Genomic DNA, 21,953 nt, shown 5'->3' with positions numbered 1-21,953 from the left:
CTATGTTTCAGCTCCTCAAAGTTATTCTAGATCAGTGGTTCTTAACCTGGGTTCGATCGAACCCTAGGGGTTCAGTGAGTCTGCCTCAGGGGTTCGACGGAGGTCAAAACAGACCCGACTCATCGTGCAAATACAAACTTCTCCCTATCGGCGTATTACTGATACGGCAACAGCAGAAGTCAGACTGATTTGCAGGTGTGTAATTTGTTAGTTACGCACTGTGTTGGTTTTATTGTTTGAACAAGGTGATGTTCATGCACGGTTCCTTTTGTGCACTGGTAAAAAAAAAAAACATGGTAACACTTTAGTATGGGCATCATATTCACCATTAATTAGTTGCTTATTAACATGCAAATTAGTAACATATTGGCTCTTAACTAGTCATTAAGTTCCTACTAATGCCTTATTCGGCATGGCTTTATTATAACCCTAACTCTTTAACCCTGACCATAACCAAATAACTCTGAATTAAGTCTTTATTACTTAGAATATGATCCCCTAGTGTCCAAATAACACTAAATTAAGTCTTTGTTACTTAGAATATGTTTCCCATACTAAAGTGTTAGCAAAAACATAACTTCGTCTTGAATTTTAAAAAAAGAAAAACTTTTTTTTTTTCACTAAAGAAGGGTTCGGTGAATGCGCACATGAAACTGGTGGGGTTTCGGTACCTCCAACAAGGTTAAGAACCACTGTTCAGGATAATAAATCATGCCTTTCATCTGGATACTAGGGGGATTTAGCCATGAGTCTAGAAGTTGCTCATCTGTGACATTCAATTTATAACCGGAGATGGAGACACAACCGAAGGCGGTGTCTGCAGGGAGACTTTCTTCATGTAAACATAAAGATATGGACAGCCTATCAGTAGTCATCGGAGTAAGAGCAGACATTGTACAGTAAGCTATCGTATCGTTACATGATGCTTATTAGTGTTTCACTAAAGCTGGATTTGTTAATCAGAGATTCTAAAACTTGTAGCTCACCTTTTTTATATTCAGGATCAACAATATAAGGTTCTCAATCTTTTTTTTTTCCAAAGTAGTCGTTATTGGCTCTTACAAAGTTTGCATGATTAGTATTGTTTTGGTGGGAAAGGGATCTACGGTTCGGACCTCTACTTCCTCATTATCTCGCTAAATGGTATGGTAATCCCGTGAGATTTTTACTATTTTGATCATATCTATTTATTTGCGAACTTTATAAATCTTTCGATTTCACAAAATCATATGATAATAGCTTCGATATAAAAGCAACTTGTTTTTCACTTCTACTGGTACCTTTATGCTTCCTAAAGCAGGTGGGATATATGTAATCAGAGAGGTGGGTTATGTATTGGTGGGAAATGAGGGGGGTGGGTGCATTCCATGCTCTGCATCATAAAAAGGTTCTCCCCGTCTTGGGGATTCTCAGCACGGATGCCACATATTATACAGCTCCCATCCGGTTTAATTTAACTTATTTTTAGCATTTGACACAAGACAGCCAACCACGTTTTTCCATCGGTTACGGAAGGTAAAAATTGAAAGTGTATATCATTTTAGGTGACTTGTAAGTTAAATAACAACATAGTTTGCATTGAGGGATATAGGAATAATTTACCGTGTTCACCTTTAAAAACATACATACTTTTTTACAAACACCAACAAACCTTTCATAACAATTTATGTGTAGCAGATTTGGTGATTTCGTAAATAAACCAAGATGTTGAATTCTGTGGTTTCGCTTGGATCCAGAGGTGACTTCAAGGTGAGTTTCAAAAATAGATGTAATTACAGTGACAAGGATTTGGAACTCAGTGCTAAATAGCCATGAAAGATCATTTTATTGAACAATGATTGCATGGTCATGACTAGATTTTTTTTTTTCCCTCCGTCTAATGACAACATCCATCCCTTTGGAGATTACATACATAAAAGGAAGCCGATGTGGTTTCTATAGTTTGGATATGTTCAAGGGAGTAATTGTAAAGGGTAATTATAGGATTACTTGAAAAAAGGGTTATCACTGGTGTCATTTCAAAGGTTGAGCTGAAAGATATTTTGTCGGCGTGATGGTCTCCCTATGCTCAGGGCTGTGTGTGTCAGATCAAGAGGCACTTGGATTGTATGGCTAAAATTCTTGGATTTGGTAATGCAGAGGATGTAGAAAAGCAAGTCTCTTTTAGTGATCTTCAACTTTTTTTCTTTTTCGTCTCGGACACCTACCGCCCCTTTAGCTCTCTGGTCTGTTTAATAATGAATGAAAAGGATCATCTATCGATCCTGTCCTCTTTGTGTAAGCAGAGTAAAGGATATCAAAGCTGTGGAGGATCCTAAAATAACTCCATGACGTGTTGGTCATAGTAGTGGGTAAGTTTGTTGAGTTAGGATCCAAGGTTTGTTTTGCTGTGGTTGGGGAAAAGGCGCTAAATAGGAATAAACTCCTGGAGCAGCAGAGTGGACAGAGAAAGGTCACAAAGTCCCGAATTGCATTGTCAGCTAAAGGATGATGCCTCCCTGTGAAGGAGAAAGGTGATGATCTATGATAAGTGAGAAACTGGAGGTCTCATGTACAGTCTCTAACTACGTTTTGCTCTTCATTAAAGCTTGCCTATTCCAAGCGATGGTCCTTTAGCGTCTCCCCAAAGTCTCGAGAAACTCGCCGCTTAGCCATTTTTGCCTCGTTGTAGCCGTGTTAATCAATTGTGCAGATTGGCTTTGCACTCTGACAGCAGAAGGACACTGTCGAGACCCTGATGGAGACTAAGGGAGATGAATATATGTCGCTGTTGGTTAATATCACCCATCGACATTATACAGAGTTCAGTTGTCCTTATGGTGAGGACACACTGAAGGAGGGGTTGCGGTTGGGAAGTTGCTGGGACATGATCATTTTCAAAAACTGGCTGAACTTAAATATTTGATTTCAGTTTGGACAAACTAATTTTGATTGGAGAATGCAAACATCCTTTTTTTTTAATATGAAAGAATTGTACGGAGATTGTTTAAGTAAGGTCAAAATATTGCAGTTGTCAGTAACTGAAACAGACCTTGGCGGTGTGACCCCAAGGATGCAGAGACGGGCAGGCCATGTTTAAAATAATATAATTTAATAAGAACAAAAGGTGCGCTCACACGGAGAGGACAAAAGAACAGAAAACTCACTCACAAAAACGAGTGGAGGAAAATAAATAAAAGCCTGGTGCACCAGTAATTGCACAAGACACAAAACTTGTTTGTTTTGGGAACACAAGTGTATGTGAAGCAATGCGAAGCAATGATCCGATGCTGTCTGAAAGAAAGGTACAGGCAGCAGGTGTGGAAACCTGTGCAAGGCACGAGGGAGTAACTACTACAAAATAAGGGCACAGGACTGGAACTAAAATACCAAAACACTCAACCATCCTCTCCCGAAATGAACAATATCAAAACAAACACTTGAAACACAGAGTAAGGGTCTGTTCCCACGTTAACGTTTTTAGGTGGAGCTAGTAAAGAAACCTATCGTTTCAGCCTTGTGTCCACACATAAATGGTGTTCATGGTTGTCTGAAACGATAGTTATTGAGAACCAGAGTGGGAAAGTCTGATAACACAGTGTTGACGTTTACGTGTGGACAACGAAGCCGCCAGTAGTATCCGAGAATGATGACGTCACTGCACTGTCACAGTTACGTGACCTTATAAAAACAGAGAAGGCACACCAGCAAAAACAACAATGATCAACAAAATTAATTTGTCAAAATTAACTTGTTAAACTCGTGATTAATCACAAAAATATTGCATTAATCATGTACACGCTTAGATCCATCCATTTTCTACCGCTTATTCCCTTTTGGGGTCGCGGGGGGCGCTGGCGCCTATCTCAGCTACAATCAAATCCTGCAATTTATTTTTACCATACAAGGTATTTTACCTTACTTGCTATATAGCTAGTGATCAGAAATACAGCCTGAAAGAACTTTAGATAAAACTGTTACCAAGTTTTGAAACAAAAAATGACATGCATTTAAGTGAAACATTTAAAAACATGCCTAGATGACATTCTTACAACAACATTGCATTTGTATTCAAATATTGGGGTCTTTTCAGTAATCAACAGTGGTTCATCTTGATCAATCCAAATTTCATAATGTGATAGCCGTAAATTCCGGACTACAAACCGCTACTTTTTCACGACACATAAAACAAAAAACGACACTGAAAAGGTGTGTTATTGTTGGTGCTATGGCGCCATCTTTTGGACGGGTTTGCTCACTGCAGGTGTTGAATGTGCCTTTCTTTTTAAAACTTTTAACCGGATGTATATTTGCTGTTCTGTCTTCTAATGGTTCATAGTGTTTTTACTCTAATGTATTTGTCATTCATCACTCCAAGCAACGTTTGTAAGTTTTAAAACATAACTAAAACAACTCTTACTCACTAAACCGTACCATGTCTGATGTCTGTAGGAGTGTTTTCATGCAAATTTGTACACGCTATCATCATGTAATGAAGCTGCCGTCGTTAGCATGTTTAAATTGTCTGTATAAGTATTAATAACTTACAATGGCATTCTTCTTTGTACTGTTTTCAGTTTTGTAAATATAAACGTCAGTGTAGACTTTTTGAGTCTGTTTAGCTGATTGGAGAGCTTATCTCTGCAGCGACAATGAGGTGTGTTCTGTTTGATCAGCCGTTTTAATGGCATGTTATAGACACCAATTGGAAACAAATAAACATTTACAAAATATTTGTGTAAAAACACATTTTACAACGCATACCCTGCCTTCCGCCCGATTGTAGCTGAGATAGGCGCCAGCGCCCCCCGCGACCCCGAAAGGGAATAAGCGGTAGAAAATGGATGGATGGATATCTGTGGCTTGTAGTCTGGTGTGACTATTATATGGAAATATTTTTTTTCCTCAAAAATTGAGTGGGTGCGGCTCATAGACTGGTGTGCTCTATAGTCCAAAACATACGGTAATCTGATTTTTTTTTTTAAATAATCATTTGACAGCTCTAATAAAAACCTGAACTTATAAGAATAAACTACAAATTATAAAAATAAAGTTGACTTTTTTGAGGATGAGTACACAATATTACGAGAAAAAACGTGTAATAAGCTGTTCAAATATTACAAATAAAAAGCACATCATTGTGCCCTTTCTCTTGTGTATTTGTTGTTGTACAATGGGTATTATGAATCTTTGCTTTTCATCTTCTTTTCCCTGTGGACTCTGGACTGGTTAGCCGAGATGCTAATGTTGTCTTGCCATGTATGGTATGAATGTTCATCCTGTTGTACCCCAAGGATAAGGATGTCCATGCTTGCAGTATTTTCTTCATGTTCAAAGACTCATACAATGTTTTTGTGCTCTCATGACAATTGCATTATTTTGCTTCCCTTGCAATGGTTGCTAATGTGAGTGTACCTTTGCCCCATTTTTATTTTAATGTTTATTTATAGGATAACTTCACTCCAGAGTGTAAGTTCAAGGAGAGTGTGTTTGAGAACTACTATGTAACATACTCCTCCATGCTCTATCGGCAAACCCAGTCTGGCCGCTCTTGGTATATCGGTATCAACCGTGATGGCCATGTCATGAAGGGGAACCGGGTAAAGAAGAACAAAGGAGCTGCACACTTCCTGCCTAAAGTTATCGAAGGTTTGTTTCCATTCGTATGACTTAGGGACTTAGTAGGGATGGGCATTCAACTAAACTTCCTCAATCAGATGCAGGTTAAAGTTACTATCAAATAATTTGGAATAAATGGGCTTCACTTGTACATCGCGTTTCTATCTTTTCAGGTACTCACAAAGCTTATAAACCAGGGTCATTCAACTGATGGCCCACGGGTCAAATCTGGGTAGTGAATGACCACACAGTTTACAACTTTGGAGCAACTAACATTTTTGCAGAAAATACGACTGTCATTTAGGCCACTGTTCATTACCATAGGGCAGTGGTTCTCAACCTTTTTTCAGTGATGTACCCCCTGTGAACATCTTTTTAATTCAAGTACCCCCTAATCAGAGCAAAGCATTTTTGGTTGGGAAAAAAGAGATAAATAAGTAAAATACAGCACTATGTCATCAGTTTCTGATTTATTAAATTGTATAACAGTGCAAAATATTGCTCATTCGTAGTGGTCTTTCTTGAACTATTTGGAAAAAAGATATAAAAATAACTAAAAACCTGTTGAAGAATAAACAAGTGATTCAATTATAAATAAAGATTTTCTACACATAATCATCAACTTGAAGTGCCCTCTTTGGAGATTTTAATAGAGATCCATCTGGATTCATGAACTTAATTCTAAACATTTCTTCACAAAAAAAGAAATCTTTAACATCAATATTTATGGAACTTGTTCACAAAAAATCTAGCTGTCAACACTGAATATTGCATTGTTGCATTTCTTTTCACAGTTTATGAACTTACATTCATATTTTGTTGAAGTATTATTCAATGAATATATTTATAATGGATTTTTGAATTGTTGCTATTTTTAGAATATTTTTTTAAAATCTCACGTACCCCTTGGCATACCTTCAAGTACCCCCAGGTGTACGCGTACCCTCATTTGAGAACCACTGCCATAGGGCACCACCAAGAGGGCCACCTCAGCTGTGGTGCATATGGGCCGCAGTGCTTCTCATTTGTAATACACTGTTCCACCACTTGTGGCAGAAGAAGTCTGGAGTTAAAGTCATAGAGAAGTTTCTTGATTGCAAAAATTATATTTGTTAAGATTTTTTTTCATTTTCCCTTAAAAAAATGTTGAGAGTTTATTTAATAAATATTTCTATCATTGTTATTTATATTAATTTAGTGAGAATTGATCTATTTTAGCACTGACTAACTGTAAATAAATGTATATTTCATCAGTTTTTATGAGTTCCTTCTGTTGCAATATATTTGATGAGTATTAATTTTTGTAATAAACCTGACCTAATCCTTGATAATATGTTTTGGTAGTCATTGTTTGTGATGAGGTGGAAACTTGTCCAGGGTGTAGCCCGCCTTCCGCCCGATTTTAGCTGAGATAGGCTCCAGCGACCCCCGCGACCCTGAAAGCAATAAGCGGTAGAAAATGGATGGATGGATGGAAGGATGGATGGATGGATGGATATCTAACCTACTCACAGTTTACCAGGACAAACCTTGTCAAATTATTCAGTGTGTGTGAATGTGTGTGTGAATGGGCGAATGTGGAAATACTGCACTTTGAGCTCCTTAAAAAGGGGTAGAAAAGCGCTATACAAGTACAACCCATTCACCATTTACCATCCATCCATTTCTACCGCTTGTCCCATTCGGAGTCACGGGGGGTGCAGTAGCCTATCTCATATATAATTCTTGAATATGATTAAAATCAAGAGTAAGATTACCAATTCAGTGTTGATATTTAAATGGGCAAGGGCCCCACTGTAGTGTAAAAGTTGGGTCAAAAAGGATAAGAACCTTGATAAAGGCTATGTTCACATACTGCAGGTTTTGATTGATTGATTGAATCATTTATTAGTAGATTGAACACTTTAGTACATATTCCGTACAATTGACCACTAAATGGTAACACCCGAATAAGTTTTTCAACTTGTTTGTCGGGGTCCATGTTAATCAATTCACGGTACAATTATATACTCTCAGCATAATACAGTCATCACACAAGTTAATCATCATAGTATATACATTGAATTATTTACATTATTTACAATCCGGGGGTGGGATGAGGAGTTGTGGTTGATATCAGTACTTCAGTCATCAACAATTGCATCAACAGAGAAATGGACATTGAAACAGTGTAGGTCTTACTTAGTAGGATAAGTACAGCCAGCAGAGAACGTAGTGAGTTCAGATAGCTTAAGAACAAGTATATACATTAGAAATACATTTGATTATTTACATTGGGTTATTTACAATCCGGGTAGATGGGATGTGAATGGAGGAGGGTATTAGTAAAGGGTTGAAGTTGCCAGGAGGTGTTGTTTTACAGCGATTTTGAAGGAAGATAGAGATGCACTTACTTTTACACCTGTTGGAAGTGCAAAAGGTAAACTCAGATGTTTTTGCCCCCATGTGACATGTATCTGATTTTTCAATTTGTCAATGGCAACGGTGCCGTTTTATATGTGAATATAGATTTAATATGCATCCAATGCAACTGCAGTCTGAACAATTGGGTCGTATTCACCTGACTAAGGCGTCATTAAAGGCGTCATTAAAGGTGTCATAATTCTACGCCAAAATAGACGGTCAAGAAAAAAATGGTATGGGGAGAAAACAGGTGAAAAGAAGATGTTTGAGACCAATATCAATGTCAATGGGCATCACTAGGTTTGAAGAACAGTGGGGCTTAGCCCCCAGGAGGTTTTTTTTTTAGTACTTGCAAGATCTTTTTGCTCAAAACTTTTTGGTACTGTATTAGAAGTACACAACACGGAATAGATCGAAATGGTTGAAAGTAGAAGTTTGAGTGTAATCTTTAGTAAGCATGAGATGACCCAAACACATATGGACAGTGTTGTTGCATGGAAAAGATAGCAGGCAACTACAAGCCCAAAATAATTGAAATCGCCTGCGTTAGCATTACATTCAGTTGTAAACAAATAGCACATAAGAGCATCCGTGATATAAAACATCTTTGACTTTTTTGAGTTTTTGGAGTATGTGCTTAAAAACAACAGAGTACACTTGTCATATAAAATAACTTTGATGTGTGGTTTTGCAGTCGATCCTTAAAAAGATGGCATCTATTCATCCTACTTTACTTACCTCTTCTTGAATCCTCAAACTAGTTGACACTACAGTAAATACAACATTCAGTCAAAATAGTACCTTCTATTTTGCCTTTATTCTTAGCTGACCATACAACATAGCCACAACAATCGATTCTCATGCCCATCCCTATGTTAGTTTTTTTTTTAGCATGGTTTGCTCTCTGGTTAAATGACAGCCAATAATTGTAATGTTTCCATCTTTGTTGCACAGTGGCAATGTACAAGGAGCCATCGCTACATGAGCTCACACCTGAGCCTGTGAGTCCTCTTCGAAAGACCACCAAAACATCAGATTCCCCGTCCTTAAGGAATGGCCGTAAAGAAGCTCCCAAGGCTGATGCCTCATAGCACAGGAGACAGAGGGTGGGTCAGAGGGCAACAGTGACACTTGGAACACAGTCACCCATCATGCACAGAGGGTGTCTGGGTGAATGGCCCTCAGGGGCCACCACATTCCAAAAGAGCACTATAAGATGCTGAGGGATGAAGGGTGAGTAGTACATCAGCAGCCAAGAGGTGGAGAGAGGAGTCATCTCCCCCTCGCTTGTCACCGCAGAATGACAGCTCTGGGCCCCGAGCCAGAACAACGAACACCCCTCCTTCCTGTGTTTGTCATCTTCTCAGCCCCTTCTGATTTCCTAATGCACATCCTACCCCATTTCTGTCATAATGGGCTTTCTTTGTCACTTTTACAATCTTGCCTTTTCTCCCATGCCAATGCGGCGCTTTTTTATATTGTAATAATACAGTCACCATTCACACATTTCTAAAGCGGCCTCGACTTCATAATCCTCACCCATGAGCCCACTCTTGATCCCTAAAGTTGGTTACGATGTCGCACCGCCAGCTTTTCCACCCACCATCTGCCGACCAGCTCAGCTAATCATCAAGGTCAACTAAAGCTCAACAAGAGATGAAACAGCTCAGAAAGTAACGACGTCAACTGGAATCCTGGGTCAAGTCAGGTCGGAGCAAGAGGGAGGAGAGTGAGGACAGACAATCAGATCAAAGTTTAGGTCCTCAGCACCAAAAGCCCCCTTGTCTTATTACCAATTTTCTTCAAGAACCCAATCAAAATCCAGCTGTGCCAGATTTCTGTAACATAGAAACAAATAAAATAAAAACACTATTCTTCTAAAGAGTATCCATTAAATGTAATTATAAAAGCTATAAATCAATAGGTTTATGAATAGGGACAGTCGCTATCAAGAAATAAATATAAAAGGACTGAGTCACTAAAAGAGAATAAGTCACATCCGCTTCCCAAGCTTTTCTACCCATCAGGTGATCACTTATTATTAGAGATCTTGCCCAAACGCTACACATGAAGAACTGGGTCATATTTTCAATCCAGTGTGGATCAGAAAGCAGTCATGTGAAAAACGAGCGGAAGTGTATACTTCACTCGGCATCTGCTGTCAGCATAAAGCCGGGTTTGAAGGCAAACATCAAAGCCAGAGGAGCCTCTGAGCATGGAGCACTTGTTATTCTGACGATGTCTGGCAGCTTATCCACCCGCTCACTTTATCAAATCACCTTGGAAGAATCACCCTCAAAAATGTAGCTGTCTGAGTGGATGTCTTGGTGTGACTGCGCTGTAACCCCTGTGTGTAGATGTCTTTGACTGTACAGATACACTTTATTGTGTGTAAACGAGGGCAAGGGAACGGATACTTACTGCAGGTAACCTTAACAGTGTCATTCAGGAAGAAGCACCGCACTGTTTCTGCAGTGGAATAGGCGATGCATTGTGTGGACTCTTACCACTTTTAAGTTCCTTTTTTAGGCGTGTATGGTGTTTAAGTTTTGGCGCCTTTTTAGAATATATACAAATTTGCGTCACTCTAGAAATACAGTAAAGGGGAGCTTTGGGTGGTGACCACTAAGGCAGGAAAAAGAACGTTAAAAGGACGATATTTTGTTAATGTAAACCAGAAAACAGACAGCAGAGCAGCGACCTACATTGAAATATAATCAATATGGCCATGCAAAGTACATCTTACACAGGTATAGTGTCAATTTTGAAACTGTCCATGTGAAAGATTTTTAGGATTTAATATGAAAAACTATAGTAACTGATAGAAAAATATGTCATGTTTTGAAACCGTTTTTTAAAAAAAGGTAACATAGCAATATTGTGGCAAAAGAAAACAACAGGAGGACACTTTTTTTTTTTGTTTTACACATTATTACTAAGACATCAGTTATGTGAAGATTGGTAAAGAAAGTGTACTGTAAGCTTTATATTTTGAGTGTGACATTTAGTGTGGAGGCTGGTAATGTTGAAAGACTGGTATGTGGAATATGCCAACAAATATTTTGTCCAGTAGGGTATGCAAGGCTCTCAGCAGGGATGTAGGAGGCATGCAGATATGATAATGAAAGTAAGAATGTAAGTTATTTGTCATGAAGCTTCCTGTTTTGGGGGTTGGGGACAGGGGGGTGTTACTAATTCCCAAAATGCATTGTGTGTGTTTATACAAAACCTTTATTATTTGTTTTATAGCCATTTACTGTATAACTACTATTTGATATCAAAATGAGAGCAGTATGGAGTACTGTAGATCTCTCTAATAGGGTGATTCAGCTGTCACCCCGTCGACAGTGTCACAATGTATTAATACAGTGCAATAAATATCCGATATTTTCATTTCTCTACACTTTAAAAAAACAGCTCTTAGTGTATTTCACGCTGAAGAAGGCCCCTGCAAGTTTTCAAGACTGCAGTACACCAAGTAGACAGAAAAGAACAAAGAATGTTGAAATAGCCTGATATTGTAAGTCAAGTAATATATGGATTTAGTTACAAGTGTAAAGAAAATAGTAAGTTGTTAGTAAGTCGAAAGTAATCACGGGCTATGAGAGGCCTGTTTGTTATTGCTTTGGAGAAAAAGATCGATTGGGTTTCGTTGTTGGGTTTCGTTGTGTGTATGTGGGTCTTTGATTAAAAGTTAGGTGAGACAAGACAAAGAGATTAAAGAGAGAAACAAAGGGCATGGAAAACAATGATCGATAGATTTAATAAAGCACAAACAAGAAAAGAGCCAACTTTTGATGGTTGCAAAAATTACTCAAAGGTCTGGCAGGGACAGCAAATTCTATTTGTTAAAAAAAAAAAAACTCTGAGTTGTGTTTTCTCGGCATACATGCTATCAAGTGGCCAGGTGGGTGAGAACAGACGTCTCATTTCTGCAGAGCAATCGATATTTGCTTCTGACTAACTGTTTCTTCTGGTTATAAACAGCTTGAGAGTAAGCAGACAAACACCCTTTTAGCACATATGAGTTGAGACTTGATTTTCAACTTCCGACTAAAGTAATTTCCAGCACCGGAACTGGTTGATATATAAGTTAACTTATAGTTCTAAAGGCGCACAACCCCCCCCCCACACACACACACTCCAAAATAAATACATTAAATACAAAATTGTATCTATTCGCTCTAAGACACCCCCTACAGTTATAGCCATTGTGGTTAATATACAAAAATCTATATTTTTTTCACCGATAAAGGTACACCTAGAAAACTCAGTATTTACAGCAACACATCAAAACACTTGTAGCAGGCTGGTCCACATATACAAATCTTTATACCAAAGGTATTCAAAAGTGGTCTACGGAAGTCCTGCAGGGGAATTGCGAAAGTTTGGTTGTTTAAGCTTTTTTATATTCTTTGCTCCCCCGGCAGTTTTTCAACAAATGTAAATGTCTTTGATTACACATTAAAATTGATCCAGCACACCAACATATTAATAGAGGCAAAAGACATCACAGAAGGTCTTTCAAGCAATGCAGAGGTTTATTCACCTGCCCGTCCAACCAAGATTGCTGCAGTGCCAATCATCATGGTCTTCCAGGTTCCTAGAAGATTGGCCGAGAGTTAATTTTCAGGTACCAGCTAGATTATGTTTAAAGGGAATTGATGACAATTTTAATCTACATTTAAAACACTGCCTTGCAGTCTAGATAACAGTCCCAGTTATAACACATTATTGAGTCTGTCTGCAAGATGTTTGTTTGTGGAGGTGTTCCCAGATTACAAATTAAACCACGGCCCACCCTTTCCAAAACTATCTTAATTTATCTTTTGAAAATGTACACTGTTTAAATATTTATCTTGGAGTCATCACCGCTATTTATATTCCAGACATGGTCGCAAAACAACGTCATAAACATTGTGTGGATTGATTCGGTCACAACAATAAGTAGACTTGCACACTCGCGATTGATTCAGAGCTGCAGAAATAGCAGCTCCATTTAGCACGATGTATGTCACTGCATGTTGCCCCTCATTGTTATTATGCACATGCCAAGATTATATAAACATAATACTTTATCCTACCTTTTTACATATTTCCTCACAGTCTGAAGCTGAGGGGAAGGAACTCCTCCAACACTGGCTGAGCGCTATATTAAATTTCAAAACAAGTATGTCCAACTTGCTGTGACTTCACGAAGTATCCAGTCTGCAAAACAACATGAGCAGATGCATCATAAAGTGTGTGCAAGCTGTAGCCAAAATGCATTAGACTTATGATTTGACTGTTTGGCAGTGTTTAACACGGGTATTCACATTCACAGTGTAATAACATTTAGAAGTCAGAAAATCATCAACAAAAATCATCATAGGTGTCCTTTAAGTGTGTGCACCACAAAAAATATTGTTTTGTATCATGACAAAAAAACACAAGCAGAGAAGGGGACAGCCTACCCTGCAGATAACAAACCACACTTTAACAAAATAGCTTTAGGGTTAATTTCCCCATCAGTTGGGGGGTCCTTGGCTTGGAAATCATCAGAGACAAATACTAAGAAATCCATCATTGTGATCGCAATAGCCTACGTTCCCATTACTACAAACCAGTGTACTATTTTGAAAATATCTGAGGTTATTGTTTTCAAAGTTGCAATTTACTGCTTTATGTGATCAATATGTTGAATAACACAAACTGAGATTGTAAGTCCTTGCAATATGAAAAAAAAATCCAAGGACTTGTTTGGACTAATGTTTGTAAGTGTTCTGCCCTTCGGTAAGAAGACAATTATAAAAGTCCATGTCAAACAGCCCATTCAAAGTAATTCACACCCACACTGCAGTTTAGTTAATCTGCACATTGATTGTAAAATTGCGAATGCAAACCCATCAAAGTCTGAAAATTAATTGGAGGTTTGCTGCACATCATTGCAGCACTCAAGTATCTGCATGTTCTGTCTCCTCACAGCATATATGTACAGTACAGTACATACATGACTATTTATGGAAACTTGCTCCATTAGTCACAGTCTGAAAATTAATTGGAGGTGTGCTGCACATCATTGCAGCACTGAAGTATCTGCATGTTCTGTCTCCTCACCGCATATACGTACAGTACAGTACATACATGACTATTAATGGAAACTTGCTCCCTCTAATGGAAATAATTCTGGTTAAAGTAGCAGTTTATGTTAAATCACTGCAAATGCAAAAGTTTTATTGTGATGAGATGTACTGCTTTTAGCTTTAAAAACACAATGTGTTGGTTTAGAGGGTTTACAATTCTAAACTGCTGACTGTTACTACCCAGGCAAATGGTTCATTTTAATTCAGTACATGTGTATGCACTAAATTAGTCCGATTTCTGATGTAGTTTGGCTCTAAATAAGCCTCCTACAGACCATGGAAACACATTAATCCAATGGTGCTTGGTTTTTGAAAAGTCGGACTAAGACATCTAAATTTTGCGATTAGAAACCAGATCTCTCGAGTGGGTGTGTGCACCCAGAGAGGACCCTTCGTATTGTGCATGCGCCAGTCTCAACGAGAGGGATACAACCTGGTAGCAGATACCATTCAAAAAAATGTAGCAACAATTGTAATGAAGAGGATACTTTTTATTTGCTTCACAAACATTTTGAAGTGCATCAATGATAAAAAAAAAAAAGAAACAAAGATTTATTTAAGAAAGCACCAGTGGAAATGTAAAATGTCGGCTTAATTTGGACTCACGAAAGAAATACAAATACAATGAAAGCAGATGTATCAAAGGTGAAAAATTAAGTGTACACAAACCTCTTCACACTGCATTTGTGCACTCCAACATGATTAGCAATAACTCCGTATTCTGCACAACTGGCAAGATAGCCCAGAACATTACACACTTTCTCTGGAACAGTGTCAACCATGGCACGGACGGTCTTCAGGATTTAAAACTCCTAGCTTCCATCAATCGACAGACCCTTATGAATGAACTCGAGACATTCAAAAATGTTGCTACCAAGATTCTTTGTCCAACAATTCCTTCAAAAAAACTCTTCCGCTGATCTGGCTTTGCTTCGGACCTGCATTTGCCCCGATCCATTCTTGGTAGTAGCGTCTTGTTCGTAGCGCAATCCAAGATAATTTCTTGATTCCGTCTGCTGTTTAACATCAACATACATTATATCCATTACAGACGTAATATTTGTAATCTGTGCCAATATTACAACAGACATAACTTAAAACAAGTTGCAAAGATCTGCAGATGGCTAGTGTGACATCAAAGGTCAGCCGGAAAATAAATTAATTTAAAAGCGCTAAAATGAAATAAGCGCCGTGAGGCACATGGCGTAAGACTAATAGTCACATTACACAAAGTGAATGGATACTTTAACTTCACACGTAGATGTGAAAATACCCCAAAAATTAACTAATTGAGAAATCAGACTAATTTTAGTGCATGTAAACGTACTGAGCAATATAGACTTCTTGCACATGACATATGTCAATAGTATAAAAGTATGTAAAGTCAACACACTTGACGCAATATCCCAATTTTGGAACTACTAACAGGCAAATACTCATCCAATTAAGATTATAATGGACTGTCTGTTTGAAATGTATGTTTTATTGGCTGCAATTTGTAGTATTTTAAACTGTTGGTACTGAGAAGCATTCTTCATAGTTTGTCCCCTTAATTTATGTAAATGGTAAGGATGAGTCATTGAGTGCGTTCACTCAAGTGGGGAAAGAGGACATGAGCGCAGATTATGACCAATGACAGTAACAACTATATATTTTTCACTGGCTTCCGATCTTGAAATGATAATGAATTGTTTTGCACAGAAGCTCTTAATCTCAAACTTGGCATCTTATGTGAGTGAAGTTTTGGAGGGGTTGATAAACTTATATGATCTTTATGATCTATTTAACAGTGTGTATCAATATAAAAATAACTGTGACTGTGTCGAAGTTCTATAATTTTACATGCGTGTTATGTCCATGATACATACAGTACAGTATATTGTATAAGTAACGTTCAATGTCAGGTCTTTTTTTTTCTCTTGTTCAGAAATGAAAATATACATGTTGTCTGCTTCTGTTTTCTTTAATCTCCAATGTAACCTCCTCCAACAAGGCAGAGTGGTTCTTCTCTTTTTTACTCTGTTTTCGACTTTGGTTTGCACCAATGCATCTTTGCAAATTTTCTCCCTGCGTGACCTTCTTCCCAGCTTAATCCCACTGTGTGATGAAGTTATATGTTTGTAAAAGATGGACTCAAGTGAAAACAGAGGGAAGAAACCCGACCAAAGCCCACATGTGTCCCGCCAACACCAGCACTGACCTTTGTGGGCTGGTGTTATAGTCATGCACATCTTCCAAAAAGCTCAGCAGGAATTCCTCTTTTTCTCTATTTCCTACTCTTCTGGACTCCGGGTTTCTCTGTCTCAAGCCAATATTCTTGTTTTCCAAAAAATGGACACTGAGAGAAAGAGGAGAACAGATTTTTAAGCCATAAATGAAAATGGGCATTGGCATTGATTGGCCAAAGAGGGAAGGCCTGGATTTGCCGGCGCCTCCGGATTCAGACACACATTAGACTCCAAAAGAGCCAAATGAAGGAGCGGAATCTGTCTTTTTTTATGTATACAATTGCAGTACAAGCAGGATGGAAAACCAGCAATACGTAAAAGGACCTGAAAATATCAACTGTGGTTAAAATGGCAATGAATTGCAAAATATATCCATGGTCTGCAATAATACCTTGTATATGTCCAGAATGACAAGTGATTTTTCTTTTTTTTTTTGCCAAGTATGTCACTGTGGTTTGACTCAAACGGTAAGACTCCCTCTGGACAAAAGCCCTTGGTTTACCCTCTTGAATCACCTGATGTTCCATCCAACCTGTATACATTTCTATAACTTCTGAACTGGAAGGCGGAGTGTCCTATTCTGGCATAGTATTCAATAAAGCAGCATATATTTGTATGGATGTACGCAGTGCTGCTCGTGTTGTGTCTTAAGTCTTGGTTTTAGTTTTTCTTCCAGTTTACACATACTAAATGAACAAAAGAAACTCGAAAGGTAATCCCCACTTCAGTGTTTTGACAATCTTAACTCTTAGGGCTTGAGTGTACAAAGCATGACCCAATCAATCAAACTTTATTTATATAAGACTTTTCATGCACAAGCAAGTTGCAACACAAAGTGCTTTACATCAACAAAAAAAGAAGAAGAAAACACACATGCACGCACACACACAGCACCACTGCCAACAACAAAACATTTCAGAACAGAGACGTCCACACCTGAGAAATACTAAAATTAATTTGGGTATCGATCCAATAGCCAGTAGTTAGCCATACCAATGTACATATTAAAAATTCCATCCATCCATCCATTTTCTACCGCTTATTCCCTTTTGGGGTAGCGGGGGGCGCTGGTGCCTATCTCAGCTACAATCGGGCGGAAGGCGGTGTACACCCTGGACAAGTCGCCACCTCATCGCAGATATTAAAAATTCATACTTTAAATTTTCTAAGTTCATCAATTATTTAATTATTTATCACGACTGTTATCTGACAACATTAATTAATATTTAATTAAATACATTATTCTCCTATTATTACATACAAAATGTATAATGAAGTCAGTAGGGCAAAGTAACTAAACAAAAGCAAAAACTACTATTGGCCCTTTCTGGAGTTTGTAAACACAAACAAAAATGCCACAAAAACGATTTTGTGATAATAAAAAAATATTGCTCGAATTATTATAGTGTCGACTTAATAACGTTACTATACTTGATATCGTTACTGTCGATATTGGTATCGATACGCCCACCCCTGTTTACATTCAAAATGTCTAGCTTAGCTGTATCCTCCTATGGTATGTATTGTAGCATATTTAGCTAGTCCTTGTCCATCAGTGATGGTAATAATTAAACATAGTTTATTTTCCGCCATGGAGGCAATAGTTAGTGTCAAGTCAAGTCAAGTCAATTATATTTATATAGCACATTTACAACAACTTTTAAATTGAATCAAAGTGCTTTACAGGTTTAAAAAAAAAAGCATAGAGCAACAGAAACAGAAAACAAACAAAGAACATAAACAATGAATGAGCTGAACAAAAAAGTGCAAAAAGCAATACGGTAAAAGGGCTTAAATAAAAAGTAAAATATTTCTTAAATAAAAATCATAGTGATTTAGAAAGCTGCACTGGGAAGGGACAGTAACCGCTAATTTGCGAGCAAGGATGCTACATTGCGTTGAGGAAGTCTTTGTTTGCTTTTTGCTGCCAAATTTGCAAGACACAGCTAGAATGTGTCATCAACAATAATTATCGCGAATCCACGATAGTATTAAAAACTTTTACCAAGTGAACTATTTCCAGTTTTATTTTGTTCTGATTATTAAAATGTTGCACAAGGCTACTGTTGTCATTAATTGCATGCAAGAGGGGTAACAGATCAATTAAATACAAAAAAAGTACAACTAAAATACTGTATTTTTTCAATTTCCATGAATTGATGGACTATTCCCATTTTTACCTGAGTTGTTTTGCTTATATATTTCATGAAAAGGTGTCGTCTCGATAGGAGAGCATGAGCTAAATGACAGGTTTATTAGTTCCACACACAAAAACGTACCGTAGTCTTGGATGAGCTTCACTTATGCAACATCTTGAGTCTTTGTATTGTATGCTCTAAAATGAATTGTGTACGTCATTGTTAGGAATCTGCAAGCAGCAGCTGTATGAAAAGGTACATGTGTGGCCCAATTTGGAGACATTGAATTAATTCTACAACAAAACATAGCCAGGCCCCTGTACTGTTTACAATGAAGACAACATTACGCTCCCTTATTGTGCAAAACACAATTGTTAACACAAACGCACAGCAATGTCCAAACATTTCAAACACAGGCATGATCCAAAACACACAAGCACCATAAAACCCATGCAACAGGAAATTGCTGCTCATTAAAGAGGAATTGCACTTTTTAAAAAAATGTGTGTATTCAAATCCTTATGAGGGACAAGAACATATATATATTTAGTTTTAATGCATTCTAATTCATAAATGAACATGAATAAAAGTCAGTTCAGAATAGAGCCATGACATCATTCCAACCATAAAACCCCAAAAAACAACCATCTAAAAAGTGCCAACAATACTCTATTTTGTGACCTGAATATAAGTCAAGTATTAGCCATATTGTTACTATAAGCACTAACATTAAGGACCTACTTGATTAGAGAGAAGGAACTTCCTTATGTTGCTGTATTGACATCATGACCTGGGGAGCTGCTTTCTCGCTTCATAGCTTGCAAAAATGTATTCTCGATCATAAATCATGGCTCTCACCTTGATAGTAAAATGATGTGGACACAAACTGTTGGTACACTCTGACCAACTTAGACTTAGAAATGCCGAAAAAGACCCAAAAAGATGCTATGTTCCACACCGTTTTTTTTGCGAGGATTATGAGTCGTTCTTCATCCAAACAGAAATGTCAACATCCTAACAGTCATCAGCCAAGTACAAGCAGACATTGTACAGTATGTGATTGTTGTATTATGTTTGTTGCCACTCATGAAGTCTGCCATGATTAGCAGTGTTGTTGTCTACACACTGTGTCTGCTTGTAAGTACTCGGTGATTGTGCGCTACCGAACATGCTCGTCTGCTCGTAGACCAGTAAAGACATGATGCGACGACGATGATGGGGGTGTTGGACCGGTACTTTTCAGAGGCGGTATAGTACCGAAAATAATCCATTAGTATCGCGGTACTATACTAATACCGGTATACCGTACAACCCTAGTAGTGATCCTTTGTTTTACAAGTTTACTTTCAAAAAGGGCAGTTGAACACTTCACATTTAAATACTTTGGCATATTTTACCAGCATTGGAACATATTGCCAAAATGTGTGCATATCAAACAGTATATCAGACTATAAATGTCCTCAAGCATTTATAGACAGAGTTAAGTTATAAATAATAATAATAATAATAACAATGTTATTTACCTGAGAAGTTGAGGGCTTCTTGGCAGTAGTGGCACCCATCTTGTTGTCTCCTTGACTGTAGTACGCACGGGCTAACACAAGGTGGCGACAAAAAGCCAACATAATTGAAGACAAGTTCAATGTTGAACAAAATGAAATATACTGTACTGTAAAGTGTACTGTAAAGGGGAGCTCACTTATGCAAACATAAATATGAACCTATATGAACCCAAAGCAAATGTACATTCTGTATGTTATTAATATTGTTGAATATGTATTCATAATTTTATATTTTGGAATCGTACTTGCTGTGACCACAACATGAAAGGCATATTGTCCCAGTAGTACATATTGCCAGTTTACTGCAAGAACGCTTGTCAGCTCTCTGATTGACTGGCGATCTGACCGACGTGACCCTGTCTCCCCCAATGTCAGCTCAAATAGGCTCCACCCCCTGTGACCCTGCACATGATAGTTGGTCATATCATCATATTTCATATCCTACCATGCACTCAAAAAACTCAGATAGGAGAGGAAACGCGACTAAAATATTAATCTGATTCCAGGGGAAAAAAAGAAATGAAGGTCGAAGGCAGGGTTCTACGCTGAATCTACTAAATCAAAACATGTTGTTGCACAAACTTAACGTTGGTATTTATTTTCTTTAAAGAGGCTGGGTTGAATGCAGAAGATACATTTTGCTACATTGTTGAAGTGGCAAAGATGAGAAAAATGCCTGCAACTACATATGTAACTCTTGTGTTGAAACAGCATCTTCTTTGCCAAGCTATTCATCACAATGATCAAGTGAGGAGTCAACCGTCTAACTAAAGCATCAGGATTAACCCAAAATATATCAGACTGCATGAATAGTGGCAATTACAGCTAGTTCACGGCCCGGCAGTCAATTAGACATTACAATGTCAGAATGATTACCATGATGCAAAACGGATGACGGCTCATGTAGCACAGATTAGGGTAATTAACTTACAAATCATACTCATGATCAAGCTGAACAGCATCTGATTTGGTAGATTATCGTGTGCTCCACACTGACACCGACTTTCACAACATGTTCGGCTTTCAGATACCGCCTAAGTCAGGGTTAAAAAAACAACTTTTTTCTTTGCCGATCTTTCAAGCCAGAGCATCTCAAAACTAGGGGGTTTTATATATAATTCTCTGTTAAACCGCATAAAGCAAAACAGTCTGAGCTGGGACTAAATAGAGCTTTATGTCCCATAATGCTAAGTACAAGCATTAAAGCATTAGGCCAAATATAGCTCTCACATTTCCAAATCACCTTCAGAGTGCGCTTCGGACTATTCAAAATTCTAAATTAAAAACCTACAGAAATTTCTGCAAAGTGTGAATGAAAAGTCCAAATAAGGTGGTTAATACGTTGGTTTTGTATGCTTTCTCCTAACCATTAAATGTCAATAATGCCTTTACAGAATAACTTGGACAGACACAACACGCGGGGGTATGATGTAAGAAAGAAGGAAGTGATGACAAATATAATACAAAACATAAAATATAAAGTAAAAAAAAAAATATATGAACCAATACTTCTTCTTTGAAAAACAGTTTTAAAAAACTACAGTCATATGTATTTATATAAGTGTATGTGTGTGTATATATATGTATACTGTATATATACATATAAACATATATATGTATATATGTATATATATACATATAAACATATATATATGTATATATATACATACATATGTATATATATATATATATATATATATATATATACATATATATATACACATATATATATATATATATATATATATATATATATATATATATATATATATATATATATATATATATATATATATATATATATATATATATATATACATATATATATATATATACACACACACACAAAGTACTTAAACATCTCAGCAAGGAAGAAAGAGTCCATACGGTCTTCATGGCTGC

At 37.4% G+C, this 21,953-nt stretch overlaps 1 protein-coding gene and 1 long non-coding RNA gene across 8 annotated transcripts in view; one reads left to right on the top strand and one right to left on the bottom strand.

Moving 5' to 3' along the window:
- Window positions 1–16,980, top strand: part of fgf11b (fibroblast growth factor 11b) — a 118,892-nt gene extending 101,912 nt beyond the window's left edge. For all 3 annotated transcript variants that reach the window (XM_061897839.1, XM_061897838.1, XM_061897840.1), the window contains 2 exons: window positions 5,430–5,628; window positions 8,956–16,980. In XM_061897839.1, coding sequence (XP_061753823.1) covers window positions 5,430–5,628; window positions 8,956–9,092 — 336 coding nt within the window. In that variant the 3' untranslated portion in view covers window positions 9,093–16,980. The remainder of the gene's footprint in view (window positions 1–5,429; window positions 5,629–8,955) is intronic.
- LOC133551285 (uncharacterized) overlaps window positions 1–21,953 on the bottom strand; it is a 45,579-nt gene that overhangs the window by 9,790 nt on the left and 13,836 nt on the right. For 3 of the 5 annotated variants that reach the window (XR_009806464.1, XR_009806461.1, XR_009806462.1), the window contains 4 exons: window positions 20,013–20,083; window positions 16,324–16,461; window positions 13,086–13,209; window positions 12,551–12,604 (listed from right to left, as the gene is read on the bottom strand). This is a non-coding gene — a long non-coding RNA (uncharacterized LOC133551285). The remainder of the gene's footprint in view (window positions 1–12,550; window positions 12,605–13,085; window positions 13,210–16,323; window positions 16,462–20,012; window positions 20,084–21,953) is intronic. The other 2 variants (XR_009806463.1, XR_009806465.1) reach the window with 1 other exon arrangement.

The sequence above is a fragment of the Nerophis ophidion genome, linkage group LG04 (assembly GCF_033978795.1).
Source record: "Nerophis ophidion isolate RoL-2023_Sa linkage group LG04, RoL_Noph_v1.0, whole genome shotgun sequence".
Classification (NCBI taxonomy): domain Eukaryota; kingdom Metazoa; phylum Chordata; class Actinopteri; order Syngnathiformes; family Syngnathidae; genus Nerophis; species Nerophis ophidion.
Note: the sequence above shows the minus strand (reverse complement) of the source record. Positions and strands in the feature narration are given on the sequence as shown.